A 16,888-nucleotide genomic window follows, 5' to 3' on the forward strand; every position below is an offset into this window, starting at 1 on the left:
GAAACCAGTTGCTTACAGGGCAGACCTGTGGTGTAATGTAAAAAACAGTGAAACTTGGGGCGCCGGGGTGGCTCAGTCAGTTGAGCAGCTGACTCTTGATTTTGACTCTGGTCGTGATCCTGGGGTTGTGGGATTGAGCCCGGGTCGGGCTCTGCTCTCTATCTCTCTCCCTCTGCCCCGCTTTCTCTCTCTCTCCCCCCCCCCCTCTGCCCCTCTCCCCTGCTCTCATGCGTTCTCTCTAAAAAAAAAAAATAATAATGTTTAAAAAGCAGTGAAACTGAATTTTTTGATAAGAACTTCAATTTCTTTCTTGGTTGAATACAAAAGGAGCCAGAATTCTGAGACTCATGGTTTTTGTGATTTTATCTTTGTACGTAGATGTCTTCATACACCATGGTCTTAACATAAAAATGGTACAGGCAGTATGACTAGATAAGCCACGTTCCCCCCACCCCCTGAAAAAGAGAAGGAAAAAAATCATCTTGAGAATGATGGTTTTTTTTTTTTTTTAAGTTTTTTTTTCTTTAATGTTTATTTTGAGAGAGAGAGAGAGAGGGAGACAGACTCCCAAACAGGCTCTGCACTGTCAGGACAGAGCCCAGTGTGGGGCTCGAACTCACGAACCGTGGATCGTGATCAGAGCCAAAATCAAGAGACGCTGAACTGGCTGAGCTACCCAGGTGCCTGAGAAGGACAGTTTTAACTTAGAGCCTCTAGTTTTTATTCCCTTTCTTACTTACCTCCAATATGGAGGTCCAGTGTGGACATAGCCTTGTTGGTAGTTAAATGTGAACCATTGAAACCTGAAAGTTTTCTCCTTTTTCTTTTCCTTCTCTGCTTTTAGGTAGGGTTAGAGAAGATAGCAACAGAAGACACCAAGTTAATTTATATGACAACGGGAGTCCTGCTTCAGAAAATAGTCAGTGCGAAGAGTTTGGTGGAGTTCACCCACATCTTCGTCGATGAGGTACGCACTTCTTGAACACAGCTCTGCCCTTACGCTCATGTTCTTATTTTGTGAGAGAACAGACAATGGGCAAATTATTGTAAACGTTCCCTCCTTGTAAAGTGTCGTGCCGTGCCGTTGGTCTGTATCTGCTTTATTCTATTGCTAGATGTTGATTTTGTCTTTTTTGTTGGCGCTTAGCTCTAAAACACAGGTGTGGAGGTTGAGGCCTGTGACCAGGTTCCTTGATTAGAGCGGGGTTGGCAAACTCCAGCCCTCAGGCCCAATTTGGCACCTGCCTTCATACATAAAGTTTTATTGGAACACAGTTTGGCTTGTTTGTTTGCTGGTGCTAAAGAGAGGCGTGGCTGCAGCAGACACCACGCTCGGCAAAGCCGGGCGTCCTCACTACCTGCCTTTTGCAGTAAAAGTCTGCCGAGCCCTGGTTTAGAGTGTTAGTCACATCAGACACTCAGAAGAACTTTCATTGTATGCAGGTATTTTCCATCTAGTAAAATGAGGACAGTCGTGCTTTTTTTAAGAAAATAAAGTACACGTGAGATACTGATATAGTCTCCTTTCTTAAGAAGCTCTAGTAAAGAGTCTTTGTGCCAGTCTTAGCTCTGGATTTTTCTCAGGATGGAATATTTGATTGATTTTGTTTATGTTTTAAACGAGTTTTTTTTTTTTTGCAGTGGGAGGATGTTGTGTTGAGTTTTCTTTCCCGGGAGTTTTGGAAATGCCTGACCCCGCAGTGTTGACTTTTAAAGCCCGTCAGTAATTACACCTTTCTGGAGGCATGAAAAACATCGACAAAGAGCTAGGTTTGTGGAAGGTTGGAGATGGGGCTAGAGACAGAGGCTGACATGAAACTGCCCCGGGCGGCTGTGGAGGGTCAGCGTTCCACTCTGTTGAAATGCGTGTGATGGTCAACAGCACTCAGACCTACTGGAGGAGGGGCCGAGCAGGTGCATTTGCTAGCGTGTGCGCGGCTAAACGTGGTTTTACATTACCAGGAGATGTTTGGGAGAGTGGAAGGTAGGAAGACGATCTCTTGTCCTTTGCAAAATAGCGTGACGTACAGTCTGGCTCAGGGTTTTTCTTTATGATGGTTATTTTTGAGTGTCTTTAGATTAGATAGAGATGAAATGCAATTTCACGGGCAGTGTATCCAAAGGTGCCCTTACCCAGTATGTAATACTTCCCGGAGCCTTAATACTACAGGCTGGCGACAGCAAACGGCCTTGTGGGGTTCGCCCTGGGCAGTTCACTCGAGAGCTCTGCTGCCGGTGCCCCCATTTATTTTCTGTGTGTCCGCGGTCTTTCTGACCATTGACTGGACTTGTACGCACGTCCCTGAGTGGTGAGGACACACCTGTTCTCCCGCGTTACTGACTTCGTTCCTTCCCGGAGCAAGGGCCTGTCCCGCAGGGGAGCCACGGCTAGCGGAGGCTGTCTTGTCACCCTGCCACCACAGCTTCTGGCTCTGCACCTGTGTCCCCTGCACCTAGTAGGCATGCTGATAATTACCTGCCTCAGCGAAGAATGGATTGGATATGCTTGAAATTTTAGGTTTATAAGCAATATTGTTCCTAAATAGTGGGATGATTTGAATTTCAAAGGCTATCTAAGAGCAAAGGTTGAAGACCGCCAGGCTGTTGAAAACGGGATGATAATGGTTTTAACTTGTCAGCTCTTGAAAAAGAATAAAGTGGCTTCAGGTAACCATTCCTTCAATAAGCATTTTCCAGTACCGGCCTCATCGGGCGGAGATTATCAACACGTGACTGGTGGTGTCTCCCTTCAGCCACTCTCCCGGGGAGACAGATCCCTGCTGAGGTGTGTGTTGGCCGGTGGCAGGGAGAGGACTGTGGGGTCCTCGGGGCAGGAGGGGGAGGCCGGACGGCCCCAAGAACCTGGGGAGAAGCCGGGTCTAGAAAGTCAGGGTGTGGTGGCCGCGGGGAACTGAACGCTGGGGAGAAGTCACTCGGGGGCTCTTGATTGATGAGAGCCTTTATTTTTCTTTCTCGAGTAGGAGACGGGATGTTTGTGCTGAGGTGTTCCGGAGTCTGGTGATAGAATGAAATAAGGATTAGATTTATAATGGTGTCCCTGGGATGCCCAGCCATTCATGTGAACGTTAAATACTTTTCAGGCGCTGTTTTTCTTTTCCCTGTCCTGCTCCCCCACGGCTCCCCTTCGGTGGGGAGTGAGGAAGGAGTGGGACCAGGGGCAGATGTGGCTGTGGAATAATGACTGGGCCTGGACACCAAGGGGAAGAGCGCTCCCGCCTTTGGACTCGGCGGCCAGTCTCTCCACTTTGGCGGCAAAATGTCCCAGAATCGAATCTTACTGCCCCTTGTGCGTTGAGTAACCCCGGCTGAGTGACAGTTCTTGTGGAAAAGCAGCCCCACGTGACCCACACGTTTGCCGTTGGCTGGCCTGGGGCCGGCAGAGCAGGGGAGGTTGAGGGAGCTGTGGGTCCGTGGGGGCCCTGCCTGCCTCGCCGGGGGCGGGGGGGGGGGGGGGGGAAGGTAGAGGAGGGTGGGGACGGGGCTGCTTTCCCCGGGCTGCAGCTCCCGCGCCAGCTCCCCAGGGTGACCCCGAGCGCCTGCAGCTCCCCCTGGTGCCCTCGGCTCCCAGCCTCCGTCTGCTTGCCCGTTTGTGGCTGGCCTGACCGTGCCACAGCCAGCCCGGCCCCCCCTCGGGCGCCACGGTTCTGCGTCTCACGGAGCGGGCCCGCTGGCCTCAGCCTCCGCCCTGTGCTCACTTGCCAGCCTGAGTGCAGCTGGAGACCGAGGGGAGCGTGTGGTTGGCAGGGGAAAGCAGAGGAGGTGGGGCCGGCGGCTGTCTGTGCCGGGACGGGTGGGGATGGTTAGGGTTAGGGACTCCGTGACCCCGGGGGGCTCCACTGGCATTGCACGCGCGGGACCAGAGATGCTAAGTTCTCTGCCCAGATGCCCCAGAGAAGGCCCCAGAGAGAAGCACCGAGGGGGAAGAGACCCACCCGGGCCTCCTCTGTGCCCTCTCGTTCGTGGGCCAGGCGGCCCGGCTTCCTCTTAGCCGGGAGCGCCGTCCGGTCCGTCCCGAGGAAGCGTGTTTAGCGGAGCCGGCTGCCTTGCCTCCCGGCGACCGACCGTCGAGCCGCTTCCGCCTCCGGGGGGGGGGGGGGGCGGTCACGTGCGTTGCTGGCTGCCACGTGGGGCACCCCACTTTTCTATTTTGCAGGTACACGAACGGACTGAAGAAATGGATTTCCTGCTGTTGGTAGTCCGCAAACTTCTGAGAACAAATTCGCGTTTTGTGAAGGTAAATCTGATTTCCTGAGTAACAGGAATATTCAGGGTTAAGGTTTATGATTTGGATTTGTGTCTCTTCGTTTTTTCAGAAACCATCGAAAGCAGTGACTCTTGACATTTGTTGTCGCGTGTCCTCCTCCACATCTTGCCAGGAAGCTGGCTCCAGGGCATTCCCTCAGGATGGGAGTGTGGAATCTTTTTTTTTTTTTTTTTTTTTTTTTGGATTATTATGTTGCATTAAATTCGGAAATTTTCTCCAGGCAGAAAGTGATGTGATGGTTGTTGACTCTAATGAAATACTGAGTGTTGGATCACTGCTTTTGGTTGAATAATTACCACAGTTCGGAGGTATGTGACTACATCTGCAGTCTTTGTTCTAAAAACGACACCAGAAGAGGAATTGAGGGTTTTTTTAATTAAAATTTTTTAATACAGTATATTTATTTTGGAGAGAGAGAGAGCGTGAGTCAGGGAGGAGCATAGAGAGAGAGGGAGAGAATCCCAAGCAGGCTCCAGGCTGTCAGTGCCCAGCCCGGCGCGGAGCTCAAACCCGCGGACCGTGAGAGCATGACCTGAGCCAAAGTCGGACGCTTAACTGAGCCACCCAGGCGCCCTGAGGACACGAACATTTTGAGGACAGTTCTGTGCGCTGCTGTTTTAAAGACTTAGGTTTTGAGTTGACTGAAAGTCCGTGGGGATGGCGATCGCTGTTTGCATCACGTGAACTAAAAGGAGGAGGGCGTGAACTCGACCGAACCAGCGGGGGGTTGTGATAGTTACGTGTTCCCCGTGTAGGCCACCCTGTGTGTGGGGAGCAGCTTCCGAAGGGTGGCCGCGGCTGGAGTGTGGCCTCGTGGAAAGGGCTGTGACGGGCTCTGCCGCTGTTGGAAAGCAGTTGTCTGCCAGTCTTCCGTCCGTTCATCTGCTTAGGGAAGCATCTCTTGGGACTCCGCTTCCAGGATGAGACCCGTTTGCCTCAGAAGGCTCACCTGGTGGGCGCCAGACAGATGGAATCTGAAAATGGTAATCGTGTCACTGCTTGACACGATTGTAGCACGAATGCAGGAATTTGGCTGTTCTGTTCCTTTTTTGGAATCTTAAAGATGACGTTAAAGATTGTTCAACAGTTTGGGACCTTTTGGTTGTCATCTTAAGACTTTTCATTTTGGGGCGCCTGGGTGGCTCAGTCGGTTGAGTGTCTGACTTTCACTCAGGTCACATGATACCATTGAAATGATGGAAACTGAAGAAAAATTGGAAACTTAATAGTCTAACATATCAGCATAAATTTCTGTAACATGCAAATTACTTAGTCATTAGGAATTACTACTTTTTTAAGACTTTCTTTTTTAGGGGCACCTGGGTGGATCAGTCGGTTAAGCATCCAACTCTTAGTCTCAGCTCAGGTCTTGATCTCAGGTCTTGATGGTGAATTTAAGCCCCACACTGGACCCTGCGCTGGGTGCGAAGCCTCCTTAAAAAAAAGTCTACCACATTGCTGAAAATGGTGGGCAGGAATTTGGTTCCCATTATAAAAATGGTAGGAAACCATTGGTTAGTTTCAGTATTTTCTTCATTTGTTAAACCTATGAAGCAGAATATTTTCTGGGCCAAGAAATGAGAAATCAAGTTATAGATGGCATTATACTGAGTTTTTGAAATGCTCAAAAATTCTCTTTTTAGTACTTTTTAAAAAGAGAGTTGCTGTCAGAGACTTAGATTTGGGAGCGTGGGAAGATGGGCCTGAAGGTCTCCCCTTCCTCTGCCGCACAGACCCTTAGAGGTTCCTGGCTCTGGGCCGTCCCCACACCTGCTGGCCCCGCTGTCACTGTTGGCTGATCACACTCAGGTCAGTCCCACGCTGGTGTCTTGAGCAGGCTGCCGAGTTGTCTGTCTGGAGGAGAGGCTGGTGGCAGGGAGGAGTCTCGATGGCCTTGAGCAGTCCGGTCTGGCCTCATGTCCGCATGCCGCCTCAACCGAGCAGAGGCCCCGCACGCCATGAGCCTCACTGTCCCTCGGAAGACAGCTTAGAGAGCATCTGCCGGGACCGAGTATGCCCCGTGGGGGCCACTCTTACACCCACATGGCTTCTCAGAGGCTTCCTTCCAACCTGAAGCAACTCAGCTTAAATGAGTTCTGGTTAATATGCTTTCTACCATTTGGATCTAACATCTTAGGGGAAAATACACGTATTTTGTTTACACGGTAACGCATCGGGTCGTCGGCAGCCAGCCGAGAGTTGGGTTTACCCCCGGTGAGCATCTCAGAGACTGGCGGATGGCGCGTGTCCTTCGTGGCACTGCTGCCTTGTCCGCTGCACATCTAGGGTGCTGTGGGTGCTGCTCCTGGCTTTCACACAGAGTTTCCCACGGAGGACATCCCATAGTTGCTTCCTGGCACAACTGACCACTTGCGGTGGGTCCCCAAGCCTCTGTGTCCTGCTTCGGTCTAGGCTGGTTTCTCTCTGCTGTGGCCCTGGGACCGACTGCTCCAGATTCGTGGCTTAGAGCCGGGGTTTTCTGGCTCCGCGTCTGCCTCTTTGCTGTTCTGCTCCCTGGCGTTTCTGTAACACCTCATCTAGTAACTTGCTTGTTTTTACTTTTGTTTTCTGATGCAAAGGTTCCTTTTAGATAAGTGGTCATAGGTTAGCTTTATTGTAGTCTCTCACTTGATAAAATAATTTAGGAGAAGTAGTAAAAGTTGGTTGTCTCTGAGCATTCGTTCAACTGTAATAATTTGTACTCCATTAAAGATTACATCAATGTATCATACTGAAGTTTTGAAAATTACTAAAGCAGAAGACAAGCTTGGTAATTTAACGACATCACGTTTAGTTGTTGTTACTGCTCTTGTTTGTTCTAATGGTTTCTCTTCTGCAGATAATCCTCATGTCGGCCACCATCAGTTGTAAAGAGTTTGCGGATTACTTTGCTGTTCCTGTCCAGAACAAGATGAACCCTGCGTATGTTTTTGAAGTGGAAGGAAAGCCCCATTCGATCGAAGAGTCTTATCTTGATGATTTGGGGCACATTCATCACGGCAGGGTACGTTGGAAGGCATTGTTTCTTTCGTAGCGAATGTGCCTTTGTGTCCGAGTGAGCCCGCACTGGTCAGCTGCAATTGTAAGACTACGAAATCCAAGCTGGGAGATGGTGCGGGCTGGGGCTGGAGACGGACGGGTCGGGAGAGCTCCGAGTTTGTTGCTGTGAACTGTGGGCATCGAGACACATTGTACACTCCTGTGAAGGTTGTTGCATTGGTTTTACACTTTGTTGGTGAAAAGTAAAATGTCAGAGTTTGGTCGGCTATAAAATTGTAGACTCAGTTGAGAGTGGGAGGTAGTTTTATTTCAAATTTTACTTTGATTAAACTGCTTCTTATAATACAAATTGCGGTGCTCTCGATTGAAGGAGGAGTGAGTGTACTGACGGTGAAGGACCGGGATAATACATCCTTACGAAAAGCTGCAGTTGATTTGACATTATTTTCACGTGGGTAATACATTTACAGGGTTCAAAAATCGAAAAGAGGTTTATGAGCAGGTATAAACTCTCTCCTTCCCCCTCCTGTCCTCTGCTCAGCTCCCCTGCCAGTGAGAGGAAATCACTGTCACTAATTTCTTAGGAATCGTGCTGTAACTCTGAATGTCTATATGAGCGGATACAAATGTGAGGTTTCTCCCTTTACGGAAACAGCAGTGCCCTCGGTGCACCTTGCCTTCTCGTTCTGCTTTTTGTGTCCTTTCCCGTCTCACAGCTTATTCTCTTTTTAGAGCTACATTCTGTTCTCTCATGTCCGTATCTCACTAATCTCCAGTGTTTCTGGCCTTTTTCTTTTTTAAGTTTCTTTATGTATTTTGAGTGGGGGAGGGGCAGAGAGGGAATCCCCAGCGGGCCCTGCACTGTCGGCACCGAGCCCAACGTGGGGCTCCACCCCATGAACCGTTAGAGTATGACCTGAGCTGAAACCAAGAGTTGGATGCCTAAACCGGCTGATCCCCCCCAGGCGCCCCCGGTCTGTTCTGCCTAAAAGCAGCGCTGCGGGAGGAGACTGTGCGCTCCCGACGGTGTGTTCAGAGGCTGGGCTCTCTCTGCCTTGTTACTGTCGACATTTGGGGCCGGTTCTTTGTGGTGGGGGCTGCCCTGTGCACTCACTGTAGGATGTTTAACAGCGTTTCTGGCCTTGATCCGCTAGCGGCAAGTGGGGCCCCCACTGTGACCACCAACGGTGTTTCCGGACAGTCCGTGGGCGGTCGGCTGCCCCCTTGAAGACCCCTGTGTAGGGTACGCCTTGTAGAAGACAGTGTCTGCTGGTGGAATTGCTGGGTCAGAGGGTGTGTGCACTTGTGATTTTGACGGACGGTGCCGGACTGCTCTGTGTAGGAGTTGGACTCTTACCACAAACATTTGTGATGTGGAAGTAGACTATAGCCTCGACGATGGTGAGTCAGCCGACTGGGTTCCACCTAAGGTAAGAAGACACATTTTGTCAAATCTGTTACAGCGGAGGGAGGCCAGCGATGGCCATTAAAATGTGGCACGTCTTTTTTTCCAACTTTGTAGATGACAATATTTCAAAAGAACAGGAAAGTTATAAGAATTTTCTAGTAAACACCTGTCACCTGGATTCTAAAGTTCACGTTTATAAAAAACTGTCAGAACCAAGAAACTAACTGATATATTATTAGAACTAAAGTTGTATTTATTTGGATTTTACTGGTTTTTCCCTAATTTCCTTTCTCTGTCTCAGGGTCCCACATTGCTTTGAGTCGTCATGTCTCTGTAGGCTTCTCTGGGCCGTGACGGTTTCTCAGACGTCTCTTATTTTTGATGACCTTGACGGTTTGTAGGACTACTGGTCAGGTATTTGTAGGATTCCCCACTGTTAGAATTTTTCTGATGTTTTTCTCATGAGTAGACTTGGGGCTATGGATCTTGGGGAGGCAGACCACTGGGGTGAAGTGCTGTATTGTCACGGGGGGACCACCAGCGTGGCCTATCACTGGTGATGTTGGCCGAGGAAGTTTTTAAAAAAATTTTTTTGTTTTTGAAAGAGAGACAGTGTGAGCAAGGGAGGGGCAGAGAGAGAGAAACACAGAATCTGAAGCAGGCTCCAGGCCCCACGCTGTCAGCACAGAGCCCCACACGGGGCTTGAACCCACCAAACTGTGAGATCACAACCTGAGCCAAAGTCAGATGCTCAACCGACTGAGCCACCCAGGCACCCCTCCTGGCCAAGGAAGTTTTAGCCAAACTTCTGCCCTACAGTGTTACTGTCCCTTCCTTTTTCTTTTGTGTATTTGTATGTGTTTACCTGTTTCTTTGCTCATTGCCTGTTTCCCTCCCCCCCACCCCCACCCCAGTGAGATGTAAGCAGCATAAGAGACACATCTGTCCTTTGCTGCTTGGACACAAGTCACCAATTGCAGCCCGTATTCAAGGTGGAGGGGAGAGGGCACTTCGTCACATTTAAAAATTTTGTACTTTCTGGCCCCTTTTGGAATGTGAACGTACCGATGGTTTTACAAGTCTTTCCAGCTGGCCGTTGTGTGTTGGAATCACATAGATGATTGCTCGTGGGTGCCCTGTGGAGTTGGGTCAGGCCTGGGCACCTGCCCTCTGCTCCCGTGCGGGCGGGGCAGCCTGGACTCCTCTCCAGCCAGGGGCTCGTGTTCTCCAGGCTGGGGAGAACCCGGTTTTGGCATTTGCATACCCAGTATCCTGTTCTTGGTACTTAATAGGTACTCGGGAAATATTTTGGTGAATGAATATATTAACATTAAGCCTTATAAAAGCGGTATTTTGTATAGATTCTGCTATATAGTTTTTGGAGTCAGAGGAGTTTTAAAAATTCCAGTTTTGTTATTGTTACTACTCCGTGGGCACACCATCTAACGTTACAGGGGAGAAGCAACGTTCCTTCTGCGGACACCAGCCTTTCTCCCTTCCTGCCTTCTTAGGGACCTTTTCTGATTGACTGTTGCCCCCTCCTTGCTTTTTTTTTTTTTTTTTTTCTTTTGTAATGTTTACTTTTGAGAGAGAGAGACAGAGCATGGGTCGGGGAGGGGCAGAGAGAGAGGGAGGCCCAGAATCCGAAGCAGGCTCCAGGCTCCGAGCTGTCAGCACAGAGCCTGACGTGGGGCTCGAACCCACAGACCACGAGATCATGACCTGAGCCGAAGTTGGCTGCTCAACAACTGAGCCCCCCCGGTGCCCCAACACCCTCCTCGTGTCACCTTTCCTAGTGCCTTCTCCACTGCCCCTTACCTGTCCCCATTTCATCAGAACTGAGTCTCTCTCATCTTAAAAAGCACCCTCACGAGGTCCCGTGTTTCTCTCCGTGGTCTGGCTCCCACTGCCCCTGTTCTGAGATGGCATTTGTCAGGATCACTAGCGACTTCCTTAAGTTGAGAGTCCTCTGCCCCAAACTTACCATGACCTCCCTGTAATATTTGACACCTTTGGCCAGTTTGGTTTTCTTGAAAGTCACCCTTCCCTTGAGGCCAGTGTTGCCCTTGTGGTCTTTCTGTTGCCAACCCTGGCTGTTCTTTTCAACGTCCTCTGAAGAGGTCTTTTCGCTACTTATTTTCAACATTTTTGTTTTCACCCTCCCCTTAGAAATGAGACAGGAGGGAGCGCCCACGATGTGTAGCTTTAGTCCGGAAGCAGAGCTGAAGGAGAGTGTGGCCCCACCCACCACTCCCCACGCCTTCCCGCCCTGGACAGGGCTTTTATAATCCTGTTCACAGTTGGGCAGTAACCCACTTCAAGGGGATCACGAGGATGGTGAGGCAGGTTGAGGTCCCCGTTCTGCTCCCCGATGGTGCCTGGCCGTCTCGGCATCGTTCGTTTCCTACCGTCTGCAGCGCCCGTTCTGGCACGTCTCTCGCCCTCCTCCTGGGACCAGCTGGCCGGCCTCGGCACCGCAGGCTCGTGGTGACGGCAGACGCGCAGGGCTCCAGCCTCTCCTCGTGGGGCAGAAACACGAGCTTCCGCCTCCTTCTCTTGACAGCGTCACGGTCGTTAGTTCAGCGGAGGAGTGAGTCTCTCCGTTTCCGCCTGCGTGAATTCATTCCCTCCACGTTTCTGCCCCTTCCCCTGCTTTATCTTTTGTCGGAGCGCATCGACTGAGCGAGTGGGCCCGTTTGCTCTGAGCGGACTGTGCCGTCTGGGGGAGCAGAGACCTCGTCTGTCGTCTGTTGTTTGCCCCTGACTCTCACACGTGGTGGGGACGAGGGCAGCCGTGGATCAGCGGGCCCGTGACCCACCTCACTGTTCCCGTCGTTACCCGTGTGACGCCTGCTGGGAGAAAGCGGGGCTGTATCTGGTGTCTTGTATTGTATTTAAATGATATTCTTTGGGTTTGGATTCTAGAACACAGTGAAGTTACTTCTGAATTGGTGACGTACCTTTTCCGTGGCTTACTGGTTTGTAGAAAAACCGTTCTGATGGGTGTGAATGCCACCGTTGGGGTTTGTGAAAACTATGCTTTCTTTCTATTTCTGTTTTGTATGTTTCTGTTACGGTTATCGTTTGGATAAAGTAGAAAGTCGTTCCAGGTAAAGATAGAATGCTCCTTCACAGTTATTGATGAAATAAAAGCCGGTTTGTTACTCTTAGGTTAGTAGGATCGTACTAATAGTGAAAAATGGTTTCTTACCAGCTGACTTAATTTACTCTAAAAATGGGGGGGAAACTTTGCATCTGTGGCTAACTACTTACCACCTGTAGACTTCTGATGTGTTTTCCACAAAGTTGAGTGCAGTGCTTTGAGCACAGTACTTGATAAGTAAGGTTATTAAATACACCAAAAAAGCTTTCTTACTCTTGGTGCAAAAAAACCCCCGATATGGCTATGAAAGAGATTTTCTGGAAATTATGCCATAACTGTTGTGCCGGATGTTGTAGAGAGACTCTTCCACGGTGGTGGCCTTGGTTCCATGAAGCCGTCAGCTCAGACCAGTGATGCCAACCTCACTGGGGGAGGGTAGCAGGGGGGGGGGGTTGCTGCTGCGGTTGACCTCCCGCATTCTGCGGAGGTGTCTGGAGGGCAGTTTTAAACGAGCTGGGCTCATTAGTTTTGTTTTAGTATGCGGTTAAAAGTAGTCTAGCGACCCGTGCCCTGGCACATGGGTGACTTCGGCATTTTCTTCCTGTAAGTTGGCAGATGTAACGGGGTGTTAGCCTTCCCCGGTCCTTGTGACGGTGGTGGCGGTGATGTCTCAGGACTTGTTGAGACGGGCGCCTGACGGCAGGGGCGCCGGCGCTGGGTTCTGTACGCATCTGGAGCTGCTCGCTCTGTCTTCGAACTAGGTTTCCCGACAGACGTCCCACCTCTGTGTGTCTGCGCTCTGAGCCCATCCGCGCCCCAGTGACAGGGACAGGGGGTGAACTCGTCCGTACCGTGTCCGTTGGGGCCTGGCGCTCGGCAGGCGTTCGTGTATTGGCCGCTGACAGTACTCTTTTTATTGGGGTGTTAAAGTGACGCACTGAGGAGAGTCACCTGTCTGAACCCAGAACCCCTTGTGATCCTGTTCTGATCTTCTGGCCTTTCCTTTTCCTGTGTTTAGCTTTCTCCTCACATCCCGGAGGAGCCGGTGATTACTAAGGACATTTACGAAGTCGCTGTCTCCCTGATCCAGATGTTCGACAACCTGGATGTGAAGGAGAGTGGGTAAGAGACGCTCCGCTTGGCAGCGTGCTTCACGTGCGAGTTCAAACGGTTCGCTGTTTGTTTAGAAACCGTTTAGTGTTTTTATAATGTTAACACGTAACTGTAGATACCTTCTCCAGTAGTCACTGTGTAGATTTTAAAATAAAGTTGGTACATTGGCCATTTTTTTTTTTTTTTTACTGGAAATTTCCACTTTAAAGTAGTAAGACCAACTACAGTTTTAAGACTTGACAGTTTTAGAAGCCAGCAGTCACAGCCTAAAGCGAGAATGGTTTCCAGACATGCTGAGTCCTGTCAGTCCTAGTCTGAGGCAGGTGGAGAGGACCGCACTAGAAGGTGTCGGAAGCATTTCCTTGCCTTGGTTTCTGTTTGTTGAGAAGATACGGGGGGCGCCCCGGGGCTCAGTCGGTTGAGCGTCCGACTCCGGCTCAGGTCATGATCTCACAGCTTGTGAGTTCGAGCCCCGCATCAGGCTCTGTGCTGACAGCTCGGAGCCTGGAACCTGCTTCGGATTCTGTGTCCCCCCTCTCTCTCTGTCCCTCCCCAGCTCATGCTCACGTGCTCTCTCTCTCTCTCTCTCTCTCTCAAAAATAAATAAACGTTAAAAAAAAAAAGGAAGATCCGCTCCCCACCCTAAGGCTCCTTGGTCACCGTTTGCTCACGTGTTTAGCTGGACCTTTGAAGCGGAACCTGTTTTCCCTTAAGAGCAACTTCAGGTTATCAGGGCTGGTTGGAGTCTGTGATATAAAAAATGCTGTATTACGTTCTGAACCCTCCCTGTGTTCGTTTCCTGTGGCTCGTAAATGCAGTTGCTGTGTCAGAATGACAGACCCGGACGATGTAGAGTCCGCCTCCTCGCGGCAACCGGAACGTGACTGCGGGCCGCCTGTCCTTCCAGGCCCGACGCGCACGTCCGTGCCTCCCTCCTTTTACTGTCACTTGCGAAGTGCAGACATCCGTGAAGCGTAAAGTCACTCGTCTTGCGGTCCCCCTGAACACTACCTGAGAATGAGCGGGCCGTCATCCGGTCCCGTCCCCCACAACCTGCATGCAGTTGTGTTACTTTAGCTGTTTCTGAGCTCCTTCAAGTTTTGGTCTTTCTTTCTTTCTTACCTATGTTAAAAGATTTCTTTCTGGCTTTGATTTTTTTTTTTTTAAATTAGAGAGAGAGCGCACAGGCAGGGGAGGGGGCAGAGGGATCGAGGGAGAGAATCTTAAGCAGGCTCCCTGCTCTGCACAGAGCCTGACGCAGGGCTCGATCCGTGACCCGTCGTGACCTGAGTCGAAATCAAGTCGGACACTTAACCGACTGAGCCAGCCAGGTGCCCTTATGGATTTTGTTTTCTTTTAAATAGACTTTATTTTTAGAGCAGTTTTAGGTTCATGGCAACGTTGAGGAGTAAGTACAGTTCCCACGTGCCCGACGTAGTCACAGTGCCCCCTACCGTCGGCGTCTTGCACTGGAGCGGTACCTTGTTGTTGACACATCACCGTCGCCCCCCAAGTCTGCAGTGTAGGCTTCACTGATGGCGTGCATTTGATGGGTTTCGGCAGGCCTGTGATGGTGTGTATCCGGCATGGTAGTATCCCGCCCCCAGATCCTGTCTGTCCTGCCTGTTCCTCCCTCCCCTATAACCATGGCAACCACGGATCCTTTTACTGTCTCCCTGGTGTTGCCTTTTCCAGAATGTCTTGTGGTTGGGATCATACATACGCAGCTCTCTCAGATTGGCTCCTTCACTTAGCGGCAAGCATTTAAGTTTCCTCATGTCTTTTCCCGGCCCGTAGCTCATTTCTTCGTAGCGCTGAACAGCATTCCCCTGTCTGGACGGCCCGCGGTGTGTTTACACGTTCACCTGCTGAAGGACGTCTCGGTGGCTTCCGAGTTCGGGCCGTTATGAAGGAAGCTGCTGTAAACACGTATGTGCAGGTGTTGGCGTGGACGTGAGTTCTCGGCTCCTCGGGGTGAGCGCGAAGGAGCAGGATCGCTGGATCGGTTTTGTAGGAGACCACCCAAGTGCCTTCCAGGGTGGCTGTGCCATTTCACGTTCCCGGCAGCGATGGATGGGGGTCCCCGTGCCTCCGCGTCCCCAGCAGCATCTGGTTGTGTGAGAGTTCTGGGTTTGGCTGCTCCGTGTTTTGGCACGGAGCTCTTGTCGGATGTGAACTGTGCCTTCGGCGTTATATCGTGCCCTGTTCGGTCTTGCTTAATGCTCTGGGGCCTGAATTCCGCTTTGTCACGTTTCAAGATCGCAGCCCTGCTTTCTTTCTGTCTTGGCCTCTAAAATCTTTGCCCTTCCTTTACTGTCACTCTTTTCTGAAGGGCTTATGTTTAAGTGTGTCTTTTGCAGGTAGCAGAGTTGGGAGTGGTTTATGAGTCGTTTGAAAAACTTTGGCTTTACTGAGTTCAGCCATCCGTGCTTATTGATACGACCATGTGTTTAGCCTCCCGTGTGTTATACATACTCTCTGGCCTTTTCTTTAGTTTCAAAATTTTTTCTTGGTGGTTAGGAAGGTTTATAATGTCGTCACTGTAGCTACTGTATCTTTAGAGAAGGCCCACAGACTTCTTTTCCATTGTGAAGGCTTCTGACCCTTGTTCCCTGGGGAAAATGCTCATTGACTTCCACCTGTTGGTTAGCTTTGTGGCAAATGGAGCATCCTGTTCGCCTCTCTCTGTTCCCCTTCCTTTTCCCCTCGTTAAAAAAAAATTTTTTAATGTTTATTTTCGAGAGAGAGAAACAGAGTGTGAGTGGGGGGGGCGGGTGGTGCAGAGAGAGGGGAAGACAGAATCCGAAGGAGGCTCCAGGCTCTGAACTGTCAGCACAGAGCCCAATGTGGGGCTTGGACTCACAAACTGTGAGATCATGAGCTGAGCCGAAGTCGGTCGCCCAACCTGCTGAGCCACCCAGACGCCCCTCCCCCTCATTTTTAAAATGGCTTTATCGAGATAGCATTTACATAACATATGATGCACCCCTTTAAGCTGTACAGTTGAGTAGTTTCTGGAATATTCACACACATGCGGCACCATTACCGCAGCCCATTTTAGAATATCTTCATCACCTTAGAAAGAAACCCTGACCCTTTCACTCTCTTCCTCATTCTTCCCCTTCACCCCTGGTCCTAAGCAACCACTAATCAACTTTTTGTCCCTATAGGTTTCCCTGTTGTTGACTTTCATGTAAGTGGAATCCTGTAGGATGTGATCTTTGGTGACTGACCTCTTTCACTTATTGTGGGTTTTCACGGCTCGTCCGTGTTGTAGTGTGTATTGGGACTTTCTTCCTTTTTATGACTGAAGTCAGTCCTCTGTTGTAGGATACACCACATTTCATTTATCCACTTGTGTATCGATGGTGACTTCGGTTCTCTTTCTCCTTTCGGCTTTTGTGCAGAATGCTGTTGTGAAAGTTCATGTACAGGTACTTGTGTGGATGTGTATTTTCATTTTTCTTGGGTATATACCTAGGAGGGGAATTGTCGGCTCATATGGTAACTCTGTGTTTAACCAGTTGAGGACCTGCCGGACTGGTTTCCAGAGCACCTGGATCATTTTACATTCCCACCAGCAGCTCGTGAGGGTCCACGTCCTTTCCAGTACTGGTTGATGTCTGACCTCTGATTCCAGCCATCCTGGTGTGTGTGATGTAGTATCACGTTGTGGTCTTGACTTCCACGTTGCTGATGACTGATGATGTTGAACATCTTTTTTAGGAGCTTATTGGCCATTTGTATATCCTCTTTAAAGGCGCGCGTGTGTATATTTAGAGGCATACGTCCTTTGTCCGATTTTAATTGGATTATTTGTTTTTGTTTTTGTTTTTTTACTGATCATAAGGATTCTTTGTATATTCTAGATACAAGCCCTTTACCAGATACATGGCTTGCAAATATTTTCTTGCATCCTGACGGCTGTCTTTTTACTTTCTTGCTGGTGGTTTTGAAGCACAAAAGTTTTTAATTTTGG

General features: G+C 49.9%; 1 protein-coding gene across 5 annotated transcripts in view; it reads left to right on the top strand.

Annotated features, from left to right (window-relative positions):
* Positions 1-16,888, top strand: part of TDRD9 (tudor domain containing 9) — a 112,510-nt gene that overhangs the window by 26,518 nt on the left and 69,104 nt on the right. For all 5 annotated transcript variants that reach the window (XM_042990702.1, XM_042990698.1, XM_042990699.1 and 2 more), the window contains 4 exons: positions 845-967; positions 4,175-4,255; positions 7,125-7,289; positions 12,815-12,918. In XM_042990702.1, the coding sequence (XP_042846636.1) occupies positions 845-967; positions 4,175-4,255; positions 7,125-7,289; positions 12,815-12,918 (473 nt within the window). The remainder of the gene's footprint in view (positions 1-844; positions 968-4,174; positions 4,256-7,124; positions 7,290-12,814; positions 12,919-16,888) is intronic.

The sequence above is a fragment of the Panthera tigris genome, chromosome B3, assembly GCF_018350195.1.
Source record: "Panthera tigris isolate Pti1 chromosome B3, P.tigris_Pti1_mat1.1, whole genome shotgun sequence".
NCBI lineage: Eukaryota > Metazoa > Chordata > Mammalia > Carnivora > Felidae > Panthera > Panthera tigris.